The following is a 15166-nucleotide window of genomic DNA, read 5'->3' on the forward strand; positions in this document are numbered from 1 at the left end:
AAAAGGGAAGAAGTCAGCTTGCGTAGGGTCTCTGCACCATTCCTTGTGACCACAGATCCTTGCAGGCTCTGCTGGGCCTTTAGTTAGTTCATTCTTGGTTCTCTGTGTTCTGCCCCTCCTGCAGTATGTTCGCGTGTCTCAGGATACACCCCCTGGGGTGATCTACCACCTCATGACACAGCACTGGGGGCTCGATGTTCCCAACCTCCTGATCTCCGTCACTGGGGGAGCAAAAAACTTCAACATGAAAGTCCGACTAAAGAGTATCTTCAGGAGGGGGTTGGTCAAGGTGGCACAGACAACAGGTAGGTTGGTGGCCATGAGGCAGACCAGGACTTTGCTCCCACCCAGTTCCTGTATGTCGCCCTCATCCACCTGTCTCTCCAGCCCCCCATTCCTGCACCCATCCATCCTCTCATACACTCACACATCCAATCACCTACACATCCAGTCAGCCACCCATTCTTGTGCCCACTCATCCACTTGTATACCCATTTACCAACATCTGCCTATCCATCCATTCCCCTATCCTCCCCAGCTGCCCATTCCTGAACCCATCCATCCCCTCATACACCCACACAATCATTCACCTACACATCCAGCCATGTATCCACCCACCCACCCTCCTGGGGGCACTGGGGAACCATGGCAGCTTACTGAGTACAGAGTGACAGGGTCAGATCCATATTTTAAGAAATTTCCTTTAGCATCTCAGTGGAGGACGGACTGGAATAGGGAGAGCCTTGAAGTAGGCAGACTCCCAGCATCTGTGGCTACATCCAGGGATGAGGAAATGAGAGTCTGCCCCAGGTGGGGCATGGGACAGAGGGTCAGGGGTCAGGGGGAGCCTGGGTTTTCATTTGGAATGATGCCTGGAATTTCCAAGGAGACGTGGTCAATGCTGTGGGTTCGGTGTTCTTCCTAAGGGCCGAGATAGGCCTCTGAGGGTGCTTTGAGATCTCTGCCCATCTATATCCTTTCTCCCTAGGGGCCTGGATCATAACTGGGGGCTCCCATGCTGGAGTGATGAAGCAGGTAGGAGAGGCTGTACGAGACTTCAGTCTGAGTAGCAGCTACAAGGAAGGGGAAGTCATCACCATTGGGATCGCCACTTGGGGAACTGTGCACAACCGTGAGAGTCTGATCTATCCCACGGTGAGTTGGGCTGGCTGCAGGGACCAGAGCAAAAGGATAAGCTTGTGTACCTGTGGGAGGGAAGGGGAGAGGCAGAGAGAAGACAAAGATAAGGAGAGACAGAGGAGAGGAAAGAGAGGTGAGAAAGGGGAGAGAGAAGAGAAGGGGGGAAAGGGAGAGAAGAGGAGAGGGGGAGAGGAGAGAAAGGAGAAAAGGGGAAAAGGGAGAGGAGAGAGAAGCGAGAAAGGAGAGAAGAGGAGGAGAGAGGAGAAAGGAGAGAAGGGAGAGAATACAAAGGAGAGAAGAGAAAGGAGAAGAGTGGGGGAGAGGAGACAAAGGAGAGAAGGGAAGAAGGAAAGAAAAGGAGAGAGAAAAGAGAAGAGAGAAGAGGAAGCTAAGAAGAGAGAGTAGGAGAAGAGACAAAAGAGAGAAGGGGAGAGGAGAGAAAGGAGAAAAAGGAGAGGAGAAGAGAGGGGAGAGGAGACAAAGGAGAGAAGAGGGAGAGGAGAGAAAGGAGAGAAAGATGGAGAGGAAGAAAAGGAGAGAAAGGCAGCACTTATCTCAAGGAGCAATGAAGCAATAATAATTATTGGAGTAATGCTTACTAATTACTAATAATTGTACTTAACACGATAGCTATCACAAAGTATGCACTATATACATTGTATTATATTATATTCAATTATAATATTATAATTATTATAATTCAATATATATATTATAATTTATTATAAGTCAATTATAATTCAATATTATTGACTTATTATAATTCAATTATAATACTTATTATAAGTCAATTATTATTTATATTATATTATATTATTTATATTATATTATTTATATTATATTATAATATTATATAATATTATATTATAAGTCAATAGTCAAGCAGTTCATCAATCATTTAGTAAACACCTTCTATGTACCAGCCACTGCTCTGGATCCAGGGATGCACCAGAACCTGCCCTCAGGGAGCTTCTGTTCTACCTAGGGAATAACACATACACATCTAAGAAAAGGCAGAATCTAATCCCAGTCCACATGAGGGTGTTTGTCTTGGGTGCTGAGGGGTTAGGGAAGATTTTATGAATCACAGCCAGCCTGATTTACCCAGGCCAGCCCTTGAACAGCGAGATGGCATCTGAATTCCGGTTTAGCGTGCTATCTGCTATGCTCCCTCGCTGCCAAACTTGGCAAGACCCTCTTCCTCTCTGGAAACCGTTTAGAGCAGGTGGCTTATCCGGAAGATCACAGGTCCTGGGACTCCAGGTCCTCAACTGTTTTCTTGGCTATCCCCAGGGAGGTTTCCCAGCTGAGTATATCTTGGACGAGGAGAGCCAGGGAAATCTTTCCTGCCTGGACAGCAATCACTCCCACTTCATCCTTGTGGATGATGGGACCCATGGCAGATACGGTGTGGAGATTCTGCTGAGGACCAAGCTTGAGAAATTCATCTCTGAGCAAACAAAAGAAAGAGGAGGTAACAGGTGCATGGAGTAAAGGGGGGTGGTGTCTGAAAGGTGAGAGAGAGAGAGTTGTGTGGATATGCATTTGTGTAGTCTCCTAGCCTGTGAGAAGAGCCCCCATTGGTGTGACACCCTAAAAAGAAAGCTTTGGAACTAGTAGATATGAAAGGGCAGGGGGACCTCCTCTCTATAGCTCCTCTTGTCCATCTTTTGAAGTCAGCCATGTTGTCTATAACAGGCCCCAGACTGGGGAGACGTCATGACTAGAAATACATGTTTCTTTCTATATTGGGCTTTCATTTGATCTAACCTATTGTCCACAGGGGTGGCCATCAAGATTCCAATTGTTTGTGTGGTCCTGGAGGGAGGGCCTGGCACACTGGATGTAAGTATAGACCAGGGACCACAGGGGCCAGGGCATGGCTTCCTAAGGAAGGAAGAGAAAGCATTAGGGAAGAAGAAAACCACTCATTAACCAGATAATTGGGAAGGTTTTTTTTAAATCAAAAATGAGCTGATTATTTTGTGAGTGTTAGTGATTTTTGAGAGACAGCAGTGTGATATAGCAGGGAAAGAGCTGGCCTTTTTGTTCAAGTCTCTGACACACTGTGGGACTCTACAAGTCAGATAACTTTGTAGAGTTCTAGACAACTCCCTGAGAGTTAGAAAGCTGTGGGGAAGAGGAGTTCCCTACACTCATTCCTTGTGGGTGATTCATGACTGTAAAGTTTTCATCAAGGGCAGCTTAGGTGGATGGAATACCAGTCCTGATGTCATAAAGGACCTGAGTTTAAATCCAGCCACAGACACTTGAAATCTACTAGCTGTATGACCCTGGACAAGTCATTTAACCCTGATTGCCTTACCAAAATAAAAGTTCCCACTAGGGAGCCCTGATCTGTCCAACCCACCCCAGGCTTCCCCAGAGTCCCTCCAGGCACTTCAGAGGCCCATCACCCTCTCCTCTGTGCTACAGACCATCTTCAATGCCATGACCAATGGAACCCCCTGTGTGATCGTGGAGGGCTCGGGCCGTGTGGCCGATGTCATCGCCCAGGTGGCAAACCTGCCCATCTCAGAGATCACCATCTCCCTGATCCAGAAGAAGCTGAGCTTGCTCTTCCATGAGACTTTTGAGACATTTACTGAGAGCAAGATTGTGGAGTGGACCAAGAAGGTGAGGCTGGAGTAGGAGTGAGAGCCTTGGGACCATGCCCAAGCCACCCTGGGGCACTGTGACCTTTGGCATGCTTGTCAAGAGATGCCAGGTGGGCAAGGGTCAAGAGGGCTCCCAGAGGGGCCCCAGACATTCATGAAGCAAGACTCTATGAGGTGCCTCCTGTGTGCCAAGCCACTCAGTGCTGAGTTCACGCTGGTCCTGGGGGAGGGCTGGACAGAAGAGGTCACGGGTTGGCCGTGTAGACACTGAAGGGTCTTTTCCTCTTCCGGCTGATGGTCATTGAACTATGGCTGGCGATCCAACCTTCCACCTGGTCCTTCTGTGACATCTTTGATGTCCTTGATCCTGCTCAGTACCACAGGACAGCTCATTCTGCTTGTTAGAAAGGCCTTTCTCACATCACGTGGCAGCAGGGTTCCATCTGACTTGCAGTCACAGCCCTTGGGAGCAGGGAGGCTGGGCAGGCATGGGGCACGACAGAGCAGGCTGCGAGGTGCCCGCAGAGGGAAGGACATGGCCCGGAGGGATCCCCTGCATCCACCCAACTGTCTTAAGCATCATGGGAATAAATGAATAGGAAGATGAGTTTGTGTTTCTCAAGTAGATGACAATTGATGGGGATGATCTGAGGCGGGGGTGTGTGTGTATTGTGTACTGTGTGCTTGTGTTGTGTTGCGTGTGTACATGTGTGCTTACATGTGCAGTGTGTGTATCACACGTGTGTGGTGCACTCCTACGCATATCCACCTATGGGGACATGGCCTGTGGGTGTAAGCACGGGGAGTGTGTTAAGTAGTGTGTGTGTTAGTAGAGAAATTTCCTGTCCAATCAGGGAGGGGCTGGAATCTGTAGGGTGGGGAGAAGGGCCTCCAGCTGCTCTGGTGCCAACGTTGGGAGCCAAGGTGCAAGGTTACTCAGGACTCGCACTCAGAACCCAGGGCTGGGATGCCCTTGAGCATTGCTGGGGGAGGGATGAGGCCTTCCCCTGAGCACAGGAAGCAGTGCACACATGGGTCTGGGCCTGGCTCATCCCTGATTTATTACAGATCCAAGACATTGTGCGGAAGAGACAGCTGCTGACCATCTACCGGGAGGGCAAAAACGGCCAGCAGGACGTGGACGTGGCCATCCTGCAGGCGCTGCTGAAGGGTGAGCACGTGGGCAGGGGGCTCTGCAGGAGGGCTGAGCGGAGCCTGGCTTACGGGAATGGAACGGAAAAGCTCAGATGGCTCAACGGGTGCAACAGTGGTTCGAGAGCCTCTGCAGACATGAGGCCAAAAAGCAGGACTCTGCCGGCCCACAGGGAGCTTGCGTCCTGTCTAGTGGGGGACAAAGTGCCGGCTACTGCTCGCGCTCACCGGGCCATCTGCAGGAGCTCTCCCTCTCTGCTTAGGAGCAAAAGTAAAATGGGAAGGAAAGGGCAGGCAGCCAGGCAAATAAACCGTGAGATGTGCAGCTGAGCATGAGGGAGTGGACACAGGGACAAGTGCTGACCCTTGGGCTCTCCTGGGGCAGGTGAGAAAGCAGGGGCCTTGCACCTCGGAGGCCCTGAGCCTTGGCTGAAGCCTTCCCTTCTCTGCTTCCTTCCACACCCAGCCTCGAGGAACCATGACCACGTGGGCCACGAGAACTGGGACCATCAGCTGAAGTTGGCCGTGGCCTGGAACCGGGTGGATATTGCTCGGAGTGAGATTTTCACCGATGAGCGCCAGTGGAAGGTGGGTCTCTGGAGGCGTGGCGCTGAAGGGGCAGGGAAACGAGCTCTGGTTGGGGTGTCCTCGGCCCCCCACTGACCGTGGTCTGCTCTTGGCCCAGCCCTCGGATCTGCACCCGATGATGGCTGCTGCTCTCATCACCAACAAGCCTGAGTTTGTGAAGCTCTTCCTGGAGAATGGGGTTCGCCTGAAGGAGTTTGTCACCTGGGACACACTGATTTACCTGTATGAGAACTTGGCCCCTTCCAGCCTGTTTCACAGCAAGTTGCAGAAAGTGCTGATGGAGGAGATGGAGCGCTCCGCCTACTCATCCCTACCCAAGATCCAGATGCACCACGTGTCCCAGGTGCTGCGCGAGCTGCTCGGAGACTTCACCCAACCGCTGTATCCCAAGCCCAAGCACAGCGAGCGGCCCCGGCTGTCCCTGGCAGTGCCACACATCAAGCTCAATGTACGGTACTGCCTTTTCTCACCCTGCTCACCCCACTGACTGCCATGTTCATTCCCCATAGGGGTGTTTTCCTAGCTCTGTCCAAGGTACCACACTGCCCTTGCTAACATTTCCGTGCTTGTGCCGGGTAATGCCGGGTAATGTTTTTATCAATGCCTTGGATGTATGACTCCCAAACAGTGAGGGATAGCTGACATATTGGATGACTGAGTCAGGATCAAGAAGGATTTGATAGGCTGAAGCAATGGGCAGAATTGAATGAGATTAAATTCAATAGGAATAAATGGAAAGTCTTGCCCTTGGGCACAAAAAAAAAAAATCAATGGGAAGGCTTGGCTAGACCAGTGGTTCTGGAAAAGATTTGGGGATTGGAGTAGATACAGTACAAATTTGGGAAATCACTATAGATCATTGGGGATGGAGCAGCTGCCAAAAGTCTGAGGGCGGGAAAGACCATGAGAGCTGTCCCAGAAAGGATGATCTTCTTCTTTTAAAATAAGTAGAATAGTTCTCTCTGGGGGAGAGAGAGCAGGGTTCTCGGGGAGGTTTTCTTGGAGGCAGCCTTAGTATCAGTTCAGATCAATAATTACCCCAAATGCAGCCAGGTGATAAAAGTTCAGATCTTTTATTGCCTCCAATATACCCCGGTTAGCTTAGAGTCTCTGCTTGGTTCCAAGAGCTCCCTCCAAATGTCTCCAAATCCAAAGGTTTTGTCCTTCAGCCTCTGCATCTGCTTTCTTCAGCCTCCAGCCAGCACAAAGATGGAATGAATGTCTTGTCTCCTTCACTTGGGGCTCCGCTAGCTTTCTGGCAAGTCTTTCAGACCAGCATGGTCTCAGTGGGGGAAGTGCAGGAGCCCAGCCACCACAGTGGTGTGAGATGAAGATGAATCTGGTTGTGCTTCTGAGAGAGCCTCTTCTCAATCTTCAGCTCAACTTTCAACTCATAGCTTCTTCCTCTGAAAACTCTTCTGACTGTGCCCTTTGAAGCTCTATTTATTTGAGAGAGAGGAATTGTGGGATGTGAGAGAGAGAGATTATGGGTTTCTTCCCAGAGTGCTCTCTGGCCCTAAGAGCTTCAAGGGAGGTGTGAATTCACAAAGTTACAAAGTTTACTTTGTGAATCTCCCATACTTGTGAACTCCAATGAGTAAAGGTGTGAACACAAGCATTGTATCAATTAGTTCTACTTAGTACCTTGTTTCAGGTTCTGACCCAAAACTTCAACTCTAATGAGTTAGCAGTTTGTAAAGATTACAGCAATGGACTGTCTCAGGATGTGGTGAATCTCCCTTCCTTAGAGATCTTCAAACAGATTGGAAAGATATCTGAGGGGTTTGTTACAGTGGGGGCTAATTTCAGTCCATCAGTCAATCAATCACCAAGCATTTAGCAAGTTCCAACTCTCAGCAAAACCCTGTGGGTAGTCCATGGGATACAAGGATAATGAATGAATCAATCTCTGCCTACAAGGAGTTTCCATTTCTAGGTGGATGGCAACAAGAACTTGGAAAAATCCTTTGGTACACAGGTTGGGCTGATGGTTCCCAAGATCCCTTCCTATTATGATTTTCTATGGTTCTCAGAACCTGTTAGACAAATGAAGAGATTGCTTTGTAGCTGATGGAAAGAGAATTTCCCTTGCCCAACCAATTTCTACCATTTTTTTTTGCCCTGAATGTCTGAGGCTTCAATGTCCATTTGATCTAGATATAGCTACTATTCCAAGAACAGAGAACTCTATAGTAGATTAAAAGGGAACCATTCTCCAGACAAAAGGCTCATTCATTTTAACTTTTAGAATCCTGAAATCACAGACTTTCATAACCAGATGGCGCTTTAGTAGGTATCCAACACCTCCCTTCCCCCAAATCCCCTTGAATATCTCTCTCTTTACCAGTCACTCAGACACTGCCTGGTCAGTTGGAGTCCCCAGACTAGACCAGTTCAAAGGTCCTTCTCTTCTAGATCCTTTTCAGTTTTTCTGAGGAGCCTGATCCAAAGATGCTCAAGAAAGCCAAAAGCTCACTTCCTCATAGAACACGGTGACCCAGGAAACTTTCTAAAGGCAGAAGTCTTGTCCATTATGAAGATCTGGCCTCAGACAGTTTTAGAAGGATGTGGTTCCCAAGTGGAATCTGTCTTCCATATAATAGGGAATGACTTTGGATAGCTCCTTCCATCCACCCCTTTCCCTCTTGGTTCCCTCCTTTGTAAAGTTAAGGGTCCCTCCCAACTCTGACCCTCTGTGATTCTACAATCTCTGAAGCTGGATAAATAAATGCCACACTCGTTTGTGTATAGTCTAGAGCAAACTGGCCTTTCTCTCATCCATCTATCCATCTATCCATTCATCATCCATCCCTTTCTCCAACCCTCCATCCTTCTTTCCTCCATCTTTCTATCCATCCCTCCTTCCATCCCTCTGTCCATCCAATAATCATCTATATATTCATCCATCCATCCCTTCCTCCATCTATCCAATAAACCATCTATCTATTCATCCATCCATCCATCCATCCCTTCTTCCATCCATCCAATAATCCATCAATCTGTTCATCCATCCATCATCTATCCATCCATCCATATCTCGTGCCATGGCACCCGCTCCCATCACCTCAGTGATGCTTTGACCTCCCAATTCCTTCATCTTCTCAGAACCAGTCACCTGTGGTGGAGTTCTAACTGTCATGTACTCACCAGGTGCAAGGTGTGAGTCTCCGGTCCCTCTACAAGCGTTCTCCAGGTCGTGTTACTTTCACCATGGATCCTGTTCGAGACCTTCTTATTTGGGCCATTGTCCAGAACCGCAAAGAACTGGCAGAAATCATCTGGGCCCAGGTACTCAGCTAAGACATTTCTTGTGTGGAGTCTTTATGGGGGACTTCTGCAGGATTCAAGGCCCATAGATGCCTGGGATGTACAGAGGCAGATGGATGCAGTCCCGGGGAGCCCTGGGATGGGGAAAGGCATGGGGCCCATGCTGGTCAATATTGTAAGATTATCTGTGGAGTAGACCTGTGTTCACTATGGCCCCTTCTAATGGGCCAGTGCCGAAGAGCACGGACTCTGTGGAGGTGCAGAGATAGGGAGAAGGAGGCTTGGCTCCCTTGTTGGAGGGGGCAAGAATGAAGGGGGGATGAGACTGACCTCCTTAGCCAATGTTCACATCCCACCCTCAGTAAGTAGCCAGTGACACTACTACCAAAGGAAGGGAGTGAAATAGTACAGCCTGCACCCCCTCCCACCCAGAGCAGCTCTGGTGCACACGCCAGGTGGTCCCAACCCTCAGCAGGGGCTTTTAGGGGCAGAGGAGCAGTAGGTCGGTGGTTGGGCATCAGACTGATCATCGTATCAGATTTCTCTCCATGGCCATGTCTTTAGAGTCTTGAAGGTATGAGAGGTTTGTCACTTGTCAGACATTAACTGGTTTGTCCCTGCTGAGCAAATCCTGGCCACTGTTCCCTGGTAAAAGTCAAGTTAGGGCAGGTCAGGAAGGGAGTTTGGAGCCAGGCTGCCCTTAGCAGGAGTATGGGCTGCTTGGGTGTGGAGCAGCAATGGCGTTCAGTCATTGCCGGTACCAGCAGTCACCCCTTGGCACCATGTTTGTGCCTCTCAAGAATAGGCTACAGTGCTTGGAGGTTTGCTTAGCAGGTGGCACCTAGAAGGGTCCTCCCTGCAGAGCACTCACCCCCCATGTGATGCTCCCTGCAGCGAACTCACCCCCTAGAATGGTCCTCCCTGCAGAGGACTCCCTACCGATATGGTCCTCCCTGCAGAGGACTTCCCAGCGATATGGTCCTCCCTGAAGAGGACTTTCCCCCACATCGGTTCTTCCTGCAGAGGACTCACCTCCAGTATAGTCCTCCCTGCAGAAGACTCACTCCTGGTGTAATCCTCCCTGCAGAGGACTTACCCCAAGGTCCTCCCTGCAAAGGACTCCCCCCAGCCCACCCTGTGCAGTCCTCCCTGCAGTAGCCTCATGGGAGGGTCAGGAAGAACAGACAGGATGTACTCCAAAGAGACTCATGGCTGGCTTCATGGCGCCTCCCCCCATGTCTCTAGAGCCAGGACTGCATTGCAGCGGCCTTGGCCTGCAGTAAGATCCTGAAGGAGCTGTCCAAGGAGGAGGACGACACGGACAGCTCGGAAGAAATGCTCACCCTGGCTGAGGAGTACGAGCACAGAGCCATCGGTGAGTTCAGGGGATCCCCCACCCCACCCTCCGCCTGTGGCATAAGGGGTTGGTGTGCAGGGGGGCTGATGACATGTACTCCCCATCCTGGACCTTTTAGGCGTGTTCACTGAGTGCTATCGGAAGGATGAGGAGAGAGCCCAGAAACTCCTTATCCGTGTGTCTGAGGCCTGGGGGAAGACCACCTGTCTGCAGCTGGCTCTGGAGGCCAAAGACATGAAGTTTGTGTCCCACGGAGGCATCCAGGTTAGCCTTCCTGGAGGAGGTGTGCACGCGTGTATATGTGTGCTTGTGCACGTGTGTGCTTGTACATATATGTATGTGTGTTCCTGTGTGTTTGAACATGTAGGTGTGTGTGTATGTGTGTATTTATGTTGTGCTTGTGTATATGTGTTTGTGCTTGTGCATATATGTATTGTGTGCTCCTGTATGTGCTTGTGCATGTATATGTGTGTGCTTATGGATGTGTGTGTGAGTGTGCATGAGTGTGTAAGTGTGAGTGTGCATGAGTGTGTGTGTGAGTGTGCATGAGTGTGACACGCGGGGGGACAATTCTGTTTCTTGCCCGACCACGGACATCTCCTGCCCAGATGGGAAGCCGAGGTGGGGTGTGTTCTTGCTTAGTCCTTGCTCACAGTACAGAGACGGCTTTTCTCAGGGCGTGACAGTGGGGCGGATAGTAAGGCTGGCTCTGCTGTGAGTTCAGGGAGCACAGTGGGTGAGGGCAGAAGCTGCCTCCCCTTAGCTCTGCATCTGGGCATCCAGCTGGGCACGCCACTCCATGCACTCCTCAGTCTTGGGGGCAACAGCAGCAGACCTCAGCTTGGTGGGGTGGGCACAAGGCGGCTGCCGAGGGAGCGGGGAGTAGCTTGCAGGAGTGCTTGGCTGGAGGCAGGATGGCGGAATGGCAGGGGTCATCTCAGCACCGGGGGGCAGGGGCAGGCAGGCTCTGGAGGGGATGGAGCTCTGAGCCGGGCTCTCGGGAGGCAGGCGACGTGGGGTTGCTGCTTCCCTTTAAACCCTCTCCCATGTTCTGTCGAGCAAAAGGGTTGGACCACATGGGCTGAGGTCTTTTCCCCAGCTCTATTCCTTCAGATCCTCTGGCCCCACAGCATTAAAGTCCCTTTCCTGCAGAGCCCCCTGATGCTTTTCTGCCCCAACGTCCCTCCGACGACGGCGTCTGTGATTGTACACAACATCCAAACCAGTCCCAGGATAAGCGGGGCCTCCCTGGGCTTCTCTCTAGGAGAGGGTGGGCTCAGCTGCCCGTGCTCAGGAGCTCTGGCCTTGTCCACCAGTCACGCCTGGCCAAAAGGGCCCTACTCTGCCCACCCCACTGCACCCCTCCCCCCATCCCTGACCTGGTGCTCACAAACATGACTGTATGAAATGTCTCTTTTCCTGGGGATGGAGCTCTGTCAGCCCTGAAGCCCCAGGAGCATCACCTTTAGCTCTTCCTCGCTCCGTCTCCCCGGCCGTCCCTGCTTTCTGTGCGAGTGTGTGCACGTGTGCATCCTGGCCCAGAGGGTCCCGGCCTGCTCTGCCCAGCGTGACCTTTCTCTCCCCAGGCCTTTCTGACCAAAGTCTGGTGGGGGCAGCTGTGTGTGGACAACGGCCTCTGGAGGGTGATCCTGTGCATGCTGATGTTTCCACTTCTCTACACGGGCATCATCTCCTTCAGGTACCAGCCCGACTCTGGCACTCTGGGGGGCTTTTCCATTTTTTAGGGAGCCAGGACTTTAAAGAGAAGTCTGGTAATAGACACCTCAGGGGCTCCCGGCTGACCTTCGGTATCTCTCCCTCCAAACATCAGGCTGGTTCTGCCTGTTTCCCTTGGGTTTGAACAGTGGGTTGGAAGGTCCTTAGTGGTCATCTGGGCCACAGAAGGAGCAGAAGGCACAACCAACCTGAGACTTGGGACTTGGAGGCTGGGTGGTCTGCCCACTGCATTTTTATTGACCTTCCTTACATTTCGATTGTTGCAATGGTGTCTGCCAGTCAGACAATCTGCTCACATCAAGCTTTTTTTCTTCAAAAATGTATCTATTTTTACTAATTATTGGGCTCAGGTTTGGAAGTTCTGTCATTTTGGGGACATATCTTGAGCTCTTTTGCTTTTTGGAATATATTTCATTTCTTTCTGAGGTTTCTGGTAAGTGCAAAGCAGTTTTGTGCTGTTCTGATTTTCTTTTCTTTGTATTTGAAGGTTTTTCTCTTGGTCGCTTGCAGAAAGTATTCCTTGCTCCTGGAAATGTCAAGGTTAACCATCATGTGTCCTGGAGTTCAAAACAGAATTTTTTCCCCCTTGAGGCTTCAACTAATTTCTTCCTGTATTCAGAAATTCTGGATAGTTTTATTATATTACTTCTTGCAGTATGGTTTTAATCTTTTTCTGTCACATTCTAAGAGGACCATGGTCATTAAGTTGTCTCCATACATCCAGTCTTCAAGATCAATGTATTTTGCTTGCATAGAGAGATCTTATTTTCTTTTAACATTACTGCTTTTTGCTTTTCTTTCAGATTGCTCTTTACTCCAATACATTTCACTCCCAATCAGTTGTTCTGTTTTGCTTCTTTGGAGGTATTTGCCACAGTGGATTCAAGTTTTTCTATTCTCCTTATTATTTCTGTTGTGCAGACCATTTGTTCTTATCTAAGGTTCATTTCTTCTCTCAAAGTTAGGAATCGAGTTGATTGTCTCAAGACACAAATGACCTGTCTCTTGAACTATTTTGAAATATCCAGTGTTTTCTTGGAAATCCAGAAGGTTGTGTTTCATCAACTGTTAAATCATTTCATATCTTACGATATTTATTTAAAGACATTTGCAACCTTTTCATTGACCTGATCCTCACCTTCCCTTCTGATTTTGGTATCTTCTCAGTTACTTTCTTATGATATTTATTTAGAGACATTTGCAATCTTTTCATTGACCTGATTTTCCATGTTGGTTAAAATACATGTGCTCTAGGTTTTTTACTGAATTTTCTTTCTCTTCAAATCTTTGGTGGTTTTAGCCTTTTCATCTTAAATTCTTCTCATATTCTTTTTTGATGGTGAGTTTATCTTCTGGGGCTGGATCTCAAAACTGTTGTGACTCCCTCCCATGTTGGGGAATCCATTTTCCCCCAGCCTCGATCCCTACCTGTTCCAAGAGACTTCCAGGGACCTTAATTGAATGTCCCTCCTTCTCCTTTGAGCCAGGGCAGCCCACATGGTAGCCCTCTATTTTAATCCCATTCTTTAGTTGTCTGCCTGGATATGTAAGTGTCCACTGCGTTTGAAGAGTCAGGGGAGGGTATCATTTTATGCACAGTTTCTGCCACTTTGGGATTCCCTGACTTAGGGGCTACCCCAGACAGAATACAGTCCTTCCCTCCCATATTTCTGCTTCTTCCAGCTGTAACTGGACAGAATTGAGGCCCGATTTGTCTCAGAATTATGGGGTCATGGGGTAGGGGCAGTGTGTGCAGGAAAATTCCCAAGTAGACTCTGGAGCACAAGCTGGCGGGTTGATCTGTGTGTGCTTCTAGAACAATGTCACCAGAGGCAGCAGCGTGTTCTCCACTATGAGTTCCTGAAGTTGTTACTTCGTTGACATCTGTAAATGCTGGATCTCTGGGACCTCTTTGGGCTTGGAATTTCTTTCTTTTTTCTTTTGTGAGAGGGTTACTAAGGACTAGAGAAAACGTGGAGTCTCCCATCTCGTTGGTTCCTGCCCTCTAGAGAGAAGGAGGCCAGAGAGATGATGCAAGGAGCCCGCAGGCACGCACGGGCAGGATTCAGACCCATCGTCCCAGGCCTGACCAAGGGCGTCCACGCTAACCGAGGGCCCCTGCCTCCTTCAGCAGAGCCGGGGAGGCCAAGGGATGGGTCACTGCTGCTGCCTGGGGCCAGACTGGATTTTCCAAAGGGAGAGGGCGAGCTCCCGGGGAGCAGGCTCTGCTGGGTCCGTCCTCAGGGTCCTGGCAGAGCTTGGTAAATGTTCTTCCTGTGCTTTCCTCCTCCTCAGAGAGAAGAGGCTCCAGCCCGTTAGCTGTCTGGCCCGGTTCCGGGCCTTCTTCACCGCACCAGTGGTCATCTTCCACCTCAACATCCTCTCCTACTTCACCTTCCTCTGGCTCTTTGCCTACGTGCTCATGATCGACTTCCAGCCCACTCCATCTTGGAGAGAGTACGTCATCTACTTCTGGCTTTTCTCACTTGTGTGTGAGGAGACCCGGCAGGTATGAGACACCAGTCCCTTTGTCCTGACCCCCTGAAGCCCCCCGGTTTCTGTACGAGCCTCCAGACAAAGCTTCTCTCGGTCTGTGTTTGCCTTTGGGGGGAGCCCTGGCCCTCCCCACCTCTTCACTGCACACAGCCTCGCTGGACATTGTACAAGACCCCGAAGTAGTATCGGGAAGTTGTTAACCACTTATAGATTGTTAGAGCCAGAAGCAGCTTCCAAAGTCAGCTTCCTCTTCTCTCTACCTCATTGCATGCAGTGAGACCTAGAAGGGTGACGGCACCTGAGGCAGAAGGGAAAAGGACCTTCTTTCCACTGAATTAAAGATTCTGGGGGTGGGGACGGAATACCTGTCAAGTGGAATCAGGACATTCAGGGAAATGCCATTTTTGCTAATGCCTCAGTGGTTAAGCCATGAGCTTGTGAAAGGCCAAAAGGCTAGTGTTTGGACTGCAAGGAGCAAATCATGTTTGGTAGAAAGAATTGGGTCCCTGTCGGGCACTCTCCGTGACCCCATACTTAATTTTGATCCTCTGCTGCCCCTCCTCTGGGTCCTCTCCCATGATGGGATGCTACCTCTGACCAGTCCTGCTGAAAAATCCTTGATATTTCTCATTTAGTGAGGAGAGCGGATCATGGGCAGCCAGGGGCACCCTGGGCCAGGTCTGCTCCGTCACCCTAAATTTGTCTTCAGGATGCTGGAGAGAGGACAGTCAGTCATATAGAACTTGGGTCTCACAGTCCCATGCAGGCTCCCAGGCATGGTTGCAGCCAGGGCACCTGGCTGAGGTTGCGT

General features: G+C 50.0%; 1 protein-coding gene across 2 annotated transcripts in view; it reads left to right on the plus strand.

Moving 5' to 3' along the window:
* Positions 1-15166, plus strand: part of TRPM2 (transient receptor potential cation channel subfamily M member 2) — a 43378-nt gene that overhangs the window by 14600 nt on the left and 13612 nt on the right. For both annotated transcript variants that reach the window (XM_051998189.1, XM_051998190.1), the window contains exons 5-17: positions 125-305; positions 989-1155; positions 2434-2614; positions 2924-2985; positions 3577-3777; positions 4827-4929; positions 5377-5498; positions 5596-5946; positions 8649-8786; positions 10011-10140; positions 10241-10386; positions 11709-11821; positions 14155-14368. In XM_051998189.1, the coding sequence (XP_051854149.1) occupies positions 125-305; positions 989-1155; positions 2434-2614; positions 2924-2985; positions 3577-3777; positions 4827-4929; positions 5377-5498; positions 5596-5946; positions 8649-8786; positions 10011-10140; positions 10241-10386; positions 11709-11821; positions 14155-14368 (2109 nt within the window). The remainder of the gene's footprint in view (positions 1-124; positions 306-988; positions 1156-2433; positions 2615-2923; positions 2986-3576; positions 3778-4826; positions 4930-5376; positions 5499-5595; positions 5947-8648; positions 8787-10010; positions 10141-10240; positions 10387-11708; positions 11822-14154; positions 14369-15166) is intronic.

The sequence above is a fragment of the Antechinus flavipes genome, chromosome 4 (assembly GCF_016432865.1).
Source record: "Antechinus flavipes isolate AdamAnt ecotype Samford, QLD, Australia chromosome 4, AdamAnt_v2, whole genome shotgun sequence".
Taxonomy (NCBI): domain Eukaryota; kingdom Metazoa; phylum Chordata; class Mammalia; order Dasyuromorphia; family Dasyuridae; genus Antechinus; species Antechinus flavipes.